General features: G+C 48.2%; 2 protein-coding genes across 3 annotated transcripts in view; one reads left to right on the top strand and one right to left on the bottom strand.

Moving 5' to 3' along the window:
* Positions 1-8,675, top strand: part of jak1 (Janus kinase 1) — a 41,533-nt gene extending 32,858 nt beyond the window's left edge. For both annotated transcript variants that reach the window (XM_042057293.1, XM_042057291.1), the window contains exons 16-24: positions 1,761-1,912; positions 2,040-2,190; positions 2,582-2,676; positions 3,338-3,530; positions 3,812-3,936; positions 4,574-4,746; positions 4,867-4,984; positions 6,110-6,220; positions 6,478-8,675. In XM_042057293.1, coding sequence (XP_041913227.1) covers positions 1,761-1,912; positions 2,040-2,190; positions 2,582-2,676; positions 3,338-3,530; positions 3,812-3,936; positions 4,574-4,746; positions 4,867-4,984; positions 6,110-6,220; positions 6,478-6,588 — 1,229 coding nt within the window. In that variant the 3' untranslated portion in view covers positions 6,589-8,675. The remainder of the gene's footprint in view (positions 1-1,760; positions 1,913-2,039; positions 2,191-2,581; positions 2,677-3,337; positions 3,531-3,811; positions 3,937-4,573; positions 4,747-4,866; positions 4,985-6,109; positions 6,221-6,477) is intronic.
* The window catches only part of raver2 (ribonucleoprotein, PTB-binding 2), a 65,695-nt gene continuing 58,686 nt past the window's right edge, over positions 8,518-15,526 (bottom strand). The window contains 2 exon segments of the mRNA XM_042057296.1: positions 8,518-12,363; positions 14,115-14,315. Coding sequence (XP_041913230.1) covers positions 12,226-12,363; positions 14,115-14,315 — 339 coding nt within the window. The 3' untranslated portion in view covers positions 8,518-12,225.

The following is a 15,526-nucleotide window of genomic DNA, read 5'->3' as shown; positions in this document are numbered from 1 at the left end:
CTGAACGAGGAGTAGAACATGCGGTTAAAATTCACACCTAGTGAGAGGGTGTGTTGGTGACGTTTCTTTCGTGCGTCCATGTGGTTAGATCTGACTTAAATGCCAGTGTTATGATGGAGTGGCATAGTGCTGTCCAGAAAATCTCCGACCTGGAAAGATGCAGACATCACGGAGCTACTGTCCATGAGAGCATACAACATTTTGATAGAACACCTGAAGGGAACGTTAGAGACGCGTTAGCCTCCAACTGCATGGCAAGGACAAACGAATTCAGAAGACTGGATCATCATAAGCAGAAGGCGCTGAAAAGGCAGTAGCCTACAGCGACGTCGTTGACGACAATAACATATAATATTTAATAAATTGTTAGCCAACACGGTTTTCTGTTCATTGATAGCCTTCATGAGCTCATCATGTTCATTGATAGCCTGCTGAGCTCGCTGATATTTGTTGAGCATATATGCCTAGAGAAAATGAAAACGAAGAAAACCCAACTTTGTTCCAAGCTCCTTACGTAAATGCGACACATGGGAAGAGGATGCTTTTGGAAAAAATAAACCATGAAAAAACGAACAACTTCACTGTTATTAATGTTAGTATTTTGTTTGTTGCTTAAAAACGTTGTATGATCTTGAAGTCTTGAGTTAGCCTACTGAATTGGCTGGTAGCCTACCATAAAGTTTGTGCATGCTCTCTCTCTCCAACGCAAACCAGATTTGGGGTTCTATAGCTAATTCTGGTACATAACGTTGAAAACAGATAAATGTGTTTATTTGAAGCACACATACAAATACTGTAGGCTAGGTCAATTTCAAGTGCGCACTTACGTGAGTAGCCTACTTCAAGTATTAGCCTATGCACAATAGATTTCTCTTCTTTAGCCTACATAATGTATAGGCTACATTTTGTAAACAAAAAGCAGCTGTGACCGGCAGCGGCCGCATATATTCTGCGTCATATCTCACATCTTGTGAACTCTACAAGCCCCCACCCCTCACTCGACAACCACACGGAGATTCTGTAATGTGCGTGTATGTCGTTCACACATACGTCCGTATAAGGTCAGTATTAGGTCCGCAGGTTAGCATCATATCTGAATCATCCGAAGGGTAGGACCTCCGTTTGACAAACCTCCTCATACTGTATATTCCGGAGGTTATATCTGAAAGCGCTTAGTGATAACATCCACCCCCAAAAACAACATCCAGGAGCACACCAGGTAGACTGGGAGCACACTCCCTCTGAATATACACACACACACACACACACACACACACACACACACACACACACACACACACACACACACACACACACACACACACACACACACGCATCTGCTGCCATGTAGCCAATCAGTAATCCCCCCCGTCACACCCAGGGTTCATACTTCTCAATCATGGCTCTGTGCGCCATCTTTCAGTGACTGTTACTGGAAGAGCTTGTTTGGTGTGTGTGTAGATGTGTGTGCACCACAGTTTGTGGGAATTTGTTGAACTCCTGCCAGATGATCATATTACACAATGATGCCTCTTACTGGGCATCCGAGGGAAAATCCAGGAACAGAGAAATGGGCTTAATATAGACACACTATGCAGCACAATATTAAATGTTCAATGGTTTTGCTGTCAGTCTCACAAACAGATGGCTTTATCGTTTACTGAAAACACTCAGCGTGTGTTGCAGTTCTGGTCAGTGCCAATCACATGACATTTCTGTGTGTGTGTGTGTGTGTGTGTGTGTGTGTGTTGCCCCTACAGAATGTGTGGAGAGGATCCCATGGATAGCGCCCGAGTGTGTGGCGGACGCGGCTAACCTGAGCGTGGCGGCGGATAAGTGGGGCTTTGGCACGACCCTGTGGGAGATCTGCTACAACGGCGAGGTGCCCCTCAAAGACAAAAGGCTGACCGAGGTACAGTCTTCAGCACTGAGCAGTGCCTGGCACAATCACCCTTGTTGCCCAATCTCTTAGCCTCGGTCACTGGCTCCCTTTGCCCTTTCTCTCTCTCCCATTCTGACCCATCTTTGTCTCCGAGCAGAAAGAGCGTTTCTACGCTGCCCAGTGTCAGCTGGCCACACCCGACTGCAAGGAGCTGGCCGAGCTCATGACCCACTGCATGACCTACGACCCCCGCAAGCGTCCCTTCTTCAGGGCCATTGTCCGGGACATCGACATGCTGGAGGAGCAGAGTAAGACCTGATGAAAAAGAAAACTACAACCTCCACAAATCCCAGTTATCATTTCACTCTACACTTGAGTTGTGAACAGGGCTAGTAGTGATAGAAACCACTAACTCCTGCTTGAGAAACCACTAAGTTCTCAACACTGCCACCCAGTGGATTTGATTGATAATTACAACCACACTGCTTGGCATGGTGTTTGTGCTACGCAATGGTTTCTGGCAGTTAAAGTGAACGCACTCCTGCCAATTTGACATCTTCCTATAAAACTGAATAAAATGGTGGTCAGCCTGGTATTATGAACCTACTTGATACGTGGTGTTTGGTACATGATTTATTGGCTTGATCCCGTGGCTTGTGGTCAGTCTCGCTCTGAGTGTATTGTGCTCTCTCTCTGCAGACCCGTCCATCTCTCTGCCAGATCCCTCCACTCTGGAAGTAGACCCCACCATGTTTGAGAAGAGGTACCTGAAGAAGGTCCGAGACCTGGGCGAGGTAAGACAACACAGCTGGAGGTGTACTGGGAGGGCTAGGGACGGGTGGGCATGTTAGAGGAGATATATTGGGCCCTCATCTAAAAAGTGGCTAGTGTGCAAATTGTGACAACAAGGTGTCTCATGCATGAACTCTAGTTATGGTGTGGCATGTGGGAGCTTTGAGCCGACTCCTCTGTGTTTACTCCATGGGCAACTCGAGCCCTTAAGCGCAAAGAAGAAAATTGATTTTGCCATTTTTCACATAGATCTCCTTTTCTCGAGGACACTGAGTGCTGGCGATATGAAAAAACCCTCAAAATAATCGGTTCTACCTAGTTGGAGTTGCTTGCAGCTAACAGTTAAGCAGCTACAGTGCTACACTCTGGGGGCATGAGCGTGGGGGGTCACGAACACGCCCACAGTGTAGCATTGCATCCCTAGCTGTTAGCGGCATCAACTCGAGGTAGGTAGAACTGATTTGTTTATGTTTTTTTTCTTTTTTTTTTTTTTTTTCTGTATCGACAGCACCTCGAGAAACAGAGATCTGTGTGAAAAATCACCAAAGTTCTCCTTTAAGTTAGCTTTAGTTAGACTAGATTACTCTAGATTAGTTCGATGAGTTGATAAAATGTGTATGGTATTTATTTGTGAAACTGTGTGTGTGTGTGTGTGTGTGTTAGGGTCACTTTGGGAAGGTGGAGCTGTGTCGCTATGACCCGCGTGGTGACCGCACCGGTGAGCTGGTGGCGGTGAAGTCCCTGAAGCCGGAGAACAGCGAGGAGCAGAGCAGCAACCTGTGGTGTGAGGTCGGCATCCTCAAAGAGCTCTACCACGAGAACATCGTCAAGTACAAGGGCATCTGCAACGAGGAGGGTACGACACCAGTACACGCGCACACACACACACACATATACATACACACACACACACACACACACACACACACACACACAACCTGCAGTGCAGTATTAATGCACTCATGGAGTTTAGTCAGAGATTTGCCAGTAGCACAGTAGCATCTCTAATATGTAGAGGGTTGAGCACACTTTCATAGGTTTTTCAACAACACAAACCCACAGGCCTTTAGCTCGCTCTCACTCAATAAACCAGACAGATCAATGAAGCGTATGTGTATGTGTATGTGCGCGCTACAGGAGGCAGTTCTATCAAGCTCATCATGGAGTACCTGCCGATGGGCAGTCTAAAGGATTACCTGCCCAGGAACAAAGTCAACACCAGCCTCAAGACGCTGCTCAAATATGCCGTCCAGATCTGTCAGGTAGGACCTCGGTATACACAAGCCAGACAGCCAACAGTACACATAGCTAACTCCAGATTAGCACACACACCTCACACCTCTACATACTAAGGCTTTACCCATCGGGGTCCTATACAATCCCCTAATAACAATAACAACATTTATTTATTAGCACTTTTCAAGCACAGAGCACAAAGTGCTTAAGAAAGGTTAAGGAAGGTAGATTCAGTGCTGCAGCTGAGTTTGATGAAAAGACATAGTAAAGAAGTCTTTGGACATTTATTAGTTAGAACTTGTGGAATAAATAATACATTTCAGAAGTGGTGAAATTGTCAAAGTTGAGGTGATTATTGGTTTAAGAGGCCATATCATATGAGTATAAACCCATCACAGACTTAGTGAAGTGGCTGCTGTGCGGTTAATGGCTCTAGGGCTACAGATGGCCTCATTTGTAAGCTGTGGGAGACTGCAGGTCATTTAAAGCAGGTCCCATACATTTCCCAGGAGAGTGAGGGCTGCCTCTCTGGCCCCGCAGTCTCATTCTTTCACCATCCATCAGGGCTCTGTTTTCGTAGAGTAGGGCACTGGCAGGGCCTGCCCTCTTAACAGAGACTGCCCCCTCACAACTGGGATTGATTGGTGCCTACCTGTTCCCCAGGGCATGGACTACCTCGGCTCTCGGAACTACATCCATCGAGACCTGGCAGCCCGGAATGTTCTCGTGGAGAACGAGAGCACGGTGAAGATCGGAGACTTTGGCCTGACCAAGAGCATCAAGGAAAACGAGGGCTACTACACAGTGAAGGACGACCTGGACAGCCCAGTCTTCTGGTGAGGACCCCAGTGTGAAACACTGCCTCAGTAATAGAGCTAGGCTGGCTGGTGGTCAGTAACGTGGATAAGTGGGGTATTTCCATTAGCGCGTGCTGAGTGTTTGTCCTTCTGCTGCAGGTACGCCCCAGAGTGTCTGGTGCACGGCAAGTTCTACAGGGCCTCAGATGTCTGGTCGTTTGGAGTCACCATGTACGAGCTGCTCACCTATTGTGACACAACACGCAGCCCAATGACGGTGAGGGGGTCAAAGCCGCATACACACGCACCAACAAACATATGCTCAACACACAGAGGGGTTTTACAGAGTCATATGCATTAGACAGTCTGGTAATCATGATGAGACCTTAAACACACAGCTGCTGTGTGTGCAAACTAGCCTCTCTGGAGCTGCCTGGCGGAGTCCTCCACAGCAAGGGGGGGGGGGGGGGGGGGGTGCAGCGTCTGGAGGACTGTGTGCTGAAGAGCAGCGAGATGAGTACCAGATGGACAGCCCTGACCTAGTCTAGGTGGCCACTTAGTGGAGCACAGACGGGAAGAGCTCCTCCTCGTCTCCCCCCGGGCTCACGGAGCGCTGAGCTCTACTCACCTCTGTCTCTACTACAGTATATTCAGTGTGCAGCTCTCAGCACAGAGCTCTGCACACTCATGCATAGCCATCATATCAGAACTAATCCCCCCCTGTTGAATAAAGACATCTCCTAGCTCTGTTATGACAAGAACTCTCTCATCTCCTGCTTCTCACAGAGGGCTCCGTGTTTGCGTAGCTGTGCTCTGGGTCCAAAGGAGGCGCGCCCACTGTAACCAGATCTCCGTGCTGAAGGAGCCTCATAACAAGGCCGCCTTCCATTACGTCATTCCTGCTCCATTGCCTCCCAATCTCCCTCTTTCTCTGTCACTCTCTCGGTCACTCGCTTTTCACCTCCCTGTCCTGGCCTCCCTCTTTCTCTGGGCCTCCTCTCTGTCCCCTGTGCTCGTCTCTCAGCACAGCAGATGGCATGTGTCTGTGCCCATGGTGGCAGATGCCCATGTGTGCCAGCGTGCCTCTCTGTGCCATGGCGGGGAGCTGGGAGCACCTCCAAGCATGGCTGCTGCCACCGCCTCCCTTCCACCCACCCACCAGTCATCTGTGCTCAGAGAAGACTCATACTGCAGAACCAACACACACACACACACACACACACACACACACACACACACACACACACACACACACACACACACATACACACACATAAATGCGTGCATGCATAGAAGAATTGTGGTCTTAGCAACTGAGATGCTTGTTTCTGCATTGTTTAGTCAGTGTAAAAATGTAAACATTTTAACCAATCCTCTTTCTCTCTATGCTTGCTTCCTACAGGAGTTCCTGAAGATTATTGGTCCAACCCATGGTCAGATGACTGTCACTCGATTGGTCAAGGTTCTAGAGGATGGAAGGAGACTGCCACAGCCTGAGGGCTGCCCTGATGTGGTAGGATAACACACAAACTTGCATGTGCCCGTGTAGACACACACACACACACACACACATATACATCATTGAAAGTTTTCAAACTCTAATCACTACAGAACCTCTATTCTCTATCAACTTAAATATATTTACCTGAAACTTAACCCAATAGGTTGTTGACAGAACTGGCTTTAAAGAATTGTATTGATGAGATGTGTTGCATGTGTGTGTAATTATGGTTGTGATGGTGATTGGAATTTGTGCATGTCTTCTGATAGGTCTACGCCCACATGGGGAAGTGTTGGGTGAACACGCCAAACGACCGCATCGACTTCAAAGGCCTGATCAGTGTCTTCCAGCAGATGCTCGCTGACAGCCCACACCCTTGATGATACACCAACTGCCTTACCATCACGGGGACACAATGTGAAGAGCTCACCCAAGCTGTGGACATTCAAGACTATCACACGCATTTAAACACACACACACACACACACACACACACACACACACACACACACACACACACACACACACACACACACACACACACAGGCTTGATGTAGCAGAGGCTGTGTTTGATCTGTCTACTTGTGTGATCACTCTTTCTGGGAGAGTTCTTTTGTTTATTTGCCATGTTCTGAAAATATTGCTGAACTGATGACAGAGACTGAATAGACACTGACCCTCTGGGACAAACAATGCATGCAGAACTTTCCAGGAACATGTCTTCACTTGATTATGCAAACAAAGTGGTCAGGGTCTAGCCCCTGGCTCCACATCTGCCGCATCAGTGGCCCACATCTTGTAGCCTTTGTTTTTCATTCATCCATGTTTTTAGCACTTGTGTTAAAGTCCTGTTGGAACTGGCCAGCTGGGCCCCCAGAGTTGGACTGGACAGAGAGAGGAGGAGGAGGAGGAGGAGGAGGAGGAGGAGGAGGAGGAGGAGGAGGAGGGAAGCCCTGTTCACACATGAGTAGCGCCGGAGCGCTGCCTTTGCATTGCATGGGGGGGGGGGGGGGGGCGGGGGGTCGACCTCTGAGTCGGACCGTCTGAGTCAGCATGGATTATACAGATGGCCACGGGTGCAGTGGCCCGGTCACACACAACGCTCATCTGTGTGCATCGGTGTGCGTGCGTATATGTCTGTGTCTGTGTTTATGTGTGTGTGTGTGTGAGAAAGAGCGTGAGTTTTGGAGCGAGGGGCACTGCACTGACTGCATGGAATATTCTGGACAGCCCGTGGCTGTGTCTGATTGGCTCTTGAAAGCTCTTGACTGAACCCCGGCAGCTGGCTTTCGTTCCTGCGTGTCTGACCGCCAGCGAGGCCTCAGGAAGTGCCCTGGACATTCCCTGGAAAGCCCAAGCCTCCTCTCTCCCGTCCTGCCAGTGGCTTCTCTCTCGTCACGCCGTCTTCCTCTTCCTCACCTCCTATTGGTCTGTTTGAGACTGAAATGGACTCAAGGACTCGGGCCTGCACTCAGACCCACAGAGCTCATCTGGCCAGTCATATGTGTCCCTCATGCGTGCAGAGATTGCCTCATGCTTTGTCACTTCAGAAATGTTTGTACATGCAGCACTCATTATGGCCACTAGAGGACACCAAAGTATATTCTATGTATCAAGTGCTATTAGACACATATTCTGAGCCCAGTAAAAAAAAAAAAAGTTTCTATATTCTACAGAGAAAATGATTCTTCTTTGTGATGAAAAGAGTATGTTGTGGATGCGGACATATGACTGTATGCGTTGACTTGTGGAGTGGGAGATCCACATTGCCATATACGGTATGTGCAGTGTTGTGTTTATATGCTGTATGGGGTGGTTGAATTAGTGCCATGTCTATATTCCTCTCCTCCTGCAGGAGGCTGGGTGGCTCCTAGTCCTTCTCCAAGGCCAGTGCATGTCTCCCTGCCCATGGAACAGATGAACAGGGCAGCCTTCAATCCATGATTATTAGACAAGCAGTGGGCTGGATAACCGAGCAGACTTGGATTTTAGAGTTTGATTTCTAGGCGTCGACCATTTGATGGAAAATATGTAAAATCTGATTCTTCTGATAATCCTTATTCTATTCTCGTAAAGCTACAAGTTAATGATATCTCAAAACGATTTTAAAAAGCTAATGTGTAAAGATTCTTTATGACTGGAGACAAAAGAACAGTTTAGTCTCGCTTAACAGTATGCTAGGCTTGCGTCTACAGTGTGTGACTTCCACAGCCATACATGGACACAGATGCATAGATGGAGTGAGTGGGGGAGAAGCACAGGAGGGAAGAGATGAATGCAGAGAGAAGGAAAAGAGAAGGGAGACAAAGGAAGTTGTCCCAATATTTTGTTTTATTTCGGAATGTAAAACAATTCCTGTTTCAAAAGAACAAAAATGATAATTCAGAGAAATAAGACAGGAAAGTACGACATGTGGGGGAGAAAATGTACATAAATACACCTTTCAAATAAATAACATCTTTTTTCATCTTTTTTTGCCATTAATAATTAAAAAGCCGTCAGCTCCATAGAATGAAAAGTTTATCAGTTTGTCTATTTTCCAGAGGAAAAGATAAGCATGCTAAAATTACATTGTTCCTAAAAATAGCTTATTCACAGTAAAGCAATATTAACACAGTTGAGATATAAAATATTGCAAAAAGTCTGAAATGTAAGATCTGAACAGAAACCAAACAGATACATATACAGAATAAACTCAAAAGTACAAACAGGCCAGCAAAATATATTCCTAGCAGGAGGCTTCTATTCGCACCCTAACCCAGAGACACAAACCCCTCTGAAGTCTACAGAGGGAACTTAAGTATTGCAAAGCTTTTGTGAAGCCTCACATGACACCCCGTCTACACACACATTCACACTCACATCCACACACACCAGCAGTCTTTCGTCTATTTAAGGTGAAGTATAGTTGGATAGAGTCCTCACCTCGTCAGCTGGACACCTCAGTGACCATTCTGTAAACGACCTGGAAGGGTGTGGAGTTCTGTCAAGCTTGTTTAGAAGCATTCATGCCCAATGCCTGCAAAGGCTTATGGGGGAAACTACCTTATATTTACTACCTTCTTTACAACAACCAGTCTCACCCAGCCAGCAACATGCAAGTCATAGGCACACTGACTAAATAGTAAGAACTCTGCCCCATACCTACCCCACCGATCCTCCTCGTAAGGCAAGAGAACTGTCCCACTCCCCCCTCAGCTCATCTGGAGCCCACACTCCTCTCCCCATCCTGTCACTCATGCTTGCACTGTCTCAACCCCCTGGAGAGAAAAAAACTGCGATAGTGTGGACGACATTAGGAGACCGGACAGACGTGGGTTAGATAGTTAGCCTGAATAGCCAGCGAGAGCGCGGGAGGCCTGTTGTCGTGTCTACACAGAGGTAAATGTGCTTTGATCGAAATCCCTGCTGATAGGCCGGAGCGCTGACGCTGGAAACACGAGTGATCCCGACTGGACGACAGACTGGCTGATCAGTGGACTGGACACAGGAACCCATCAGGAAAGCGGTCAGAACGTGTCATCAAACGGGGACGAGGCTGGCACAGGCCTGGGCTGTGGGGAACAACACCACTGGACTGCCATATTGCTTTCACTTCTCCAGCACTTGGAGAAGAGTGGCCAAGCGTCCCCAACACACCTCCCTCCCACGGCTCCGTCCTCCACTCCCAAACCCCCAGCAAACATGCACTTGTGCATTAATAAGAGTACAGGGCAGTGGCTTGGCATGGCTTGGGAATTGTAGCCCTAAGTTAGGCTAGAGCCTACACAGCCACACACACACACACACACACACACACACACACACACTCACTCACTCACTCAAGTACACACATACCCCAACTGCTCTTCAGGAAGTTGTGGCACATGTGATAATGGCTTATATTGTACATTGTCAGGGTAAGAGATAGATACAATCACTAGAATTACTAGGTAGCCCAACAACACACAAAAACACACTCAGAAACAGAAGCTTGCTTCAGATACATTCACAACACTGAGTGAGGCCTGCTGCTGATACTATTTTACAGCGGGGAGAACAGGAGTGCTCCTGAAAGATTCCGATGGAAGAACCGAGGCCTAATCTAAGCACATTACCTTTTTAAGACATGGAGGAGAGACGGGGCAAACCGACCGGCCGAGTCAGCTGGGGAACTGTCCACATGGAGGTGGGGGTGAGAGAAAGGCCAAGAGGGGGGAGGGAGCGCACTGCGGCGGTGGGCCAGACTCACAGGAGGCTTAGCGTGGTCGGACAAATCACAGTCCTGCACTGATGGCCTTCAGATTTGGACAAGATTAGCTCCCGCGCGGGTCAGGGTGCAGCCGCTGAGCTTTTGCGGCGCGGCCGTTTCCCCCGACACCCGGGACAAATAGAGCTCTCCCTTCAGAGGGAAGAGTGCAGAGAGCGAGAGAGCGAGAGAGAGTGATAGGCAGACAGAGGACGAGGGGGATTAACGCACACAGAAACACCACTAACAGACGTGGAACAGCATTGTGCTGTGGTGTTATTGCCTGATCCTCTCCCACATGACTACAGGGCCAGCTGCTCCGCCTTGTGTGAGTGCACTCTAACCCCTCCTGCCGTACTCCGACACACACACTTACACACTCACCCACACATACAGCATGTTTACACAAAGCACATTCTTCTGCTTCCAAATAACTCAAACAGTAAGTATTACATAAATATTATTATTCATGTTATTGTAATCAGTATTAAACATTATTGTTAGGTTGCAGTATCGGCAGCTGTAAAGCTTTAAACTCAGACACACTTCAATCCGCCACAATCGCTCCAGAACAACAACTTTCCTCAGCAACAGTAGCCAAGGCCACAGGTTGAGTTGCCATGGCAAAACCACCTCCACAGTAACCCTTCAGCAACAGGAGCCGAGGCCACAGGTCAGTCGCCACAGTAACTCCCATTATTGCATCACAAAGAGGGGCTGGCATCTGAACTAGCGCAGTGTGGACCTGGCATTCCCCTTCACACACACACACACACACACACCCTAACACACTCACACGCACACCTCTGAGCCTCTATCTTATGCCCTGAAGCTCAATAGTTTGATGGCTGATCTCTCCTACAGTGACAGTATTATGTACAATGCTGCACACACACACACACACAGACACACACACACACACAAATACACTGGCCACTACACAGTGATGTCACTGAAGCTCTGCATTCCATTCTCCTCTCCGGTCACTTTGTCTTTGGACTGCTGTCTCTCTCTCTCTTGCAGGCCTTGATCAGTGATTGCCAGAATAAGTAGCACTTGAGTGTGTATGTGTATGTGTCCACATGTGTGTGAGTGTGGGTGTAAGTGCACGTGAGCGCGAGTGTGTGTGTGTGTGTGTTACCTGCCGAGACACTGCCCAGAGCAGAGGAGAGCAGAGGAAAGTCTGTTCCAACCCAAGGCCTGAGTGCTATCTGATCTCCCCTCACTCAGTGTAATGCCACCCCAGCCCAGCAGAGGAGCTATAGGCCGTGTGCACGGGCACAGGTAGCCTGACAACACAAGGTCCATTCAAACGCGTTTACAGTAAGAAATACACACATCAGGAAAATCATGTACACGTTCTGACCTCAGCGACGACGTCAGAGAAAAGAGCTCAAGAGTTTAAGGCTTGGACGACAGTAACAATAGCAACATGGTCATTGGAAAAATGTGTGTTTGTTTTGGTGAGTGTTTGTGTGTATGTGTGTGTCTGTCTGTGTAAGTGTGTCTCTGTGTGTGTGTGTGTGTGTGTGTGTAAGCATGTGTGTAAGCATGTGTGTATGTGTGTGTGTGTGTGTGTAAGCATGTGTGTAAGCATGTGTATGTGACTGAGTAAAACAGAATACTTGGTCTGGACATCACAAAGAGACAAAACCAAATACATCTACAAGTGTATGTGCATTTAAGTATGTGTGTATACATTATAAATTGTTGAGTGTGTGTGTGTGTGTGTGTGTGTGTGCGTGCGTGCGTGTGTGTGTGTGCGTGCGTGTGTGCGTGCTTGTGTGTGTTAGATCCGCTTCTTCTTGAAGTAGTCTGCGTATTGGCCTCCAAGCCCCTGCGAGTGTTGGCCAACATATGGACCATCTGATGCCACTTCTGGAACTGGCAGCTGAGGATACTCCCTCTTCTGCCCGCGAGCCTGAGCCTGGGGGGGGGGGGGGGGTGAGAGAGAGAGGGGGGGAGGGGGGGAGGGGGGGGCAGAGTTAGTGAAAGTAAGAAACTGCTCCTTCCAAGAGTCTCACACAGCTCTGTTGACTGGGCAAACTTGGAGGAAAAAATCGAGGGAAGACACACACACACACACACAACACACACATACAGACACATACAGACACACACAGACACACACACACACACGCGAATACACAAACAGACACACATGCTCAAACAGTCAATGGTGTGGAATTTCAGGCGACTGCAGGACACTCGGTGTCTAGACTCTCTCTAGCCCTCCCCCTCACTTCCCCTCTCTGTGTTGGAAGCGTCTCAAGTCGCTCTGATCTACAGCTTGGCGGCGCGTGGTGTGCGCTCCTCTCTGGCTCCGTCTGGAGAGCGCTTCCACACCCTCAGAGTCCACACTCCGCACACGCCACAAACACACTGCTGGGGACAAGTGATGGAGCGGAGAGGAGAGGAGGAAGTGAGCCAAATGAGAGAGAAAGAGAGAGAGAGAGTGAGAGAGAGATGGGGGAGGACACTGAGAGATCTCATTCTCGCTGGACAAAGGGACCATCCTCTCTCCTTGACACTTTTGGTTCAGTTGAAATCCTCACTCAAATGCTACTCTTTGGAAGCAGAAAGTTCTCCCAAATCTCCCCTTTTCTTCTGAGCTCTTCACGTCTGACTGGAAATGACATCACAACTAGTGACTGTCACAAGTACTTATCCTGTTCAATTCTCTCCTATTTCCTTTATTTTCCTCTCTTTCTTTCTCTCTCCTTCTCTGTCTCTCTTTGCCAAGGTCTCTGTTTCCCTGGCAGCTTGTAGAACGCGTGGACACAAAATGGAGGACACATCTCTGTGTGCCCAGTATGCGGTCACCTTCATGGTATGCATTACACAAGTGTCCTCTGCCAAAGCGGTCAGGTGACCTTCAGTGCTGAATCCTGCTTTGTGCAGCACCAACAGAGCTCCCCTCTTTTAAATGCATCTCCATGTTACTGCGTTCTCTCCTCTAGCCCACTGAGTCTGGGATTTCCACAGACCTGTGGCCCCTGCAGTGTTATTGGCAGCCTTGATTTGAACTTGGCTGAAATACTGTTTGTGATGTATTCTACTCTTCTAAACAGTTCCTATTAAATGAAGCTTGAAATTCAATTTCACACCTTTTTTCCCATTTCTTGGCTGGTCAAACTAAAATGTTTTGGAGGTGAGAGGTTAATAGAATGAATCTATTAAAGGATGATGCTTTCAAGAATGAGATTGAAATATGAATGTTCACAAATAAATTTCATTCCCAGTGTTGGACAGAGAATAGTGTTCGGCTGAATGGTTGGCTTCTTTAATAAAGTATCATTATGAATTCAATGGCACTAAATTATCATTTTAAAGTAACTGGCACCAAGAAGACTGATCAGAATGGTGATTGTGTCTGTATGGAAGTGCGCGGTGTTTGAAAGTGCGCTTACGTAGTAGTACTGGTTCCAGACTGCGGTGGTGATTGTGTCTGTGTGGAAGTGCGCTGTGTTAGTCTGCGGTGGTGATTGTGTCTGTGTGGAAGTGCGCTGTGTTAGCCTGCGGTGGTGATTGTGTCTGTGTGGAAGTGTGCGGTGTTTGAGAGTGCGCTTACGTAGTAGTACTGGTTCCAGACTGCGGTGGTGATTGTGTCTATATGGAAGTGAGTGGTGTTTTGATTGTGTCTGTGTGGAAGTGCGCAGTGTTTGAAAGGGCGCTTACGTAGTAGTACTGGTTCCAGTCTGCTGTGGTGGCGGCTGCGGTCTGTGGGAGGGTCACAGGGATGGGTGTGGCGTGGGGGGCGCTGATGAAGCCAGGCATCATGGGTAGGGCACTGTAGGCCGGCAGCACAGCAGCGGGCAGCATGGTCTGGGCACTGCCATTGAGTCCTGCTCCGAGGGAGGCCTTCACCACGTCTGACTCCTACGGGGGAGAGACCAGGCATGTTCGTTAAGCTTGTGCACACAGACACACACACACACACACACACACACTACGCCATAAAAGAAAACACCTTCCCACACACATACCCATAACATAAATATCCTTTGCACTCTAAGCACAATATTAGCTTGACTGGTCCACACTAATATGTACCGTACACCTCTACTAATCCCCATTATACTCTATTTGCACCACACCACTCCATTCACATGCACATACATATGTTACATGACTTACATTACTTTAATTCTATATTTCTCCCTTGCTCCCTCTCTGTCTCTCCCTCTCTCTCTCTATCACTCTCTCTCTCTTTCTCTCTCTCACACACACACACGTTCATCTTCTGCAATACACAGTCAGCTTGCTACATGCCTGTGATGACCAAGACGAGCAGCTGCTGTACTGTGGAGAGATGGTCTGTGTGTGTGTGAGGGTGTGTTTGTGATGGTGTGTGTGTGTGTGTGTGATGGTGTGTTTGTGATGGTGTGTGTGTGTGTGTGATGGTGTGTGTGGCTCAAGCATGCACACCCCTGCCTGACCTGTAATCAGAAGCCCCTCCCGATTTACACCCCAAACATGAGTGGACACAGACACATGCACAAGCACACACACACACACACACACACTCTCACACACACACACACACACACACACACACACACACACACACACACACACATACACACACCCATACACACACACCCACACACCCATACACACACACCAATACACACCCACACGCACGCACACATGCACCCACGCACGCGCGCACACACACACACATACACACACACATACACACCCACACACCCACACACACCCACACACACACACACACAGAGTGGTTTGTGAGTGGGATAATGCATTTTAGTTACTAAGAGCCTCTACAGATTTGTATGCTAATGTATGCAAATGAACACAAAATCTTCCTCTGTCCACAAATGTACAGCCTGGATTTGCAAACTCACGCCACTGTGAGAACACAGATACACACACACACACACACACACACACACACACACACACACACACACGCACACACAGACACACAGACACACACACACACAGATACACAGACACACACACAGACACACAGATACACAGATACACAGACACACATAGACACACACACACACACACACACACACACACACACACAGGCATGCAACCCCATACAAAATATAAAAAAG

This window comes from Alosa sapidissima, chromosome 12, assembly GCF_018492685.1.
Source record: "Alosa sapidissima isolate fAloSap1 chromosome 12, fAloSap1.pri, whole genome shotgun sequence".
Lineage (NCBI taxonomy): Eukaryota > Metazoa > Chordata > Actinopteri > Clupeiformes > Clupeidae > Alosa > Alosa sapidissima.
This window is presented reverse-complemented; position numbering and strand designations above follow the sequence as displayed.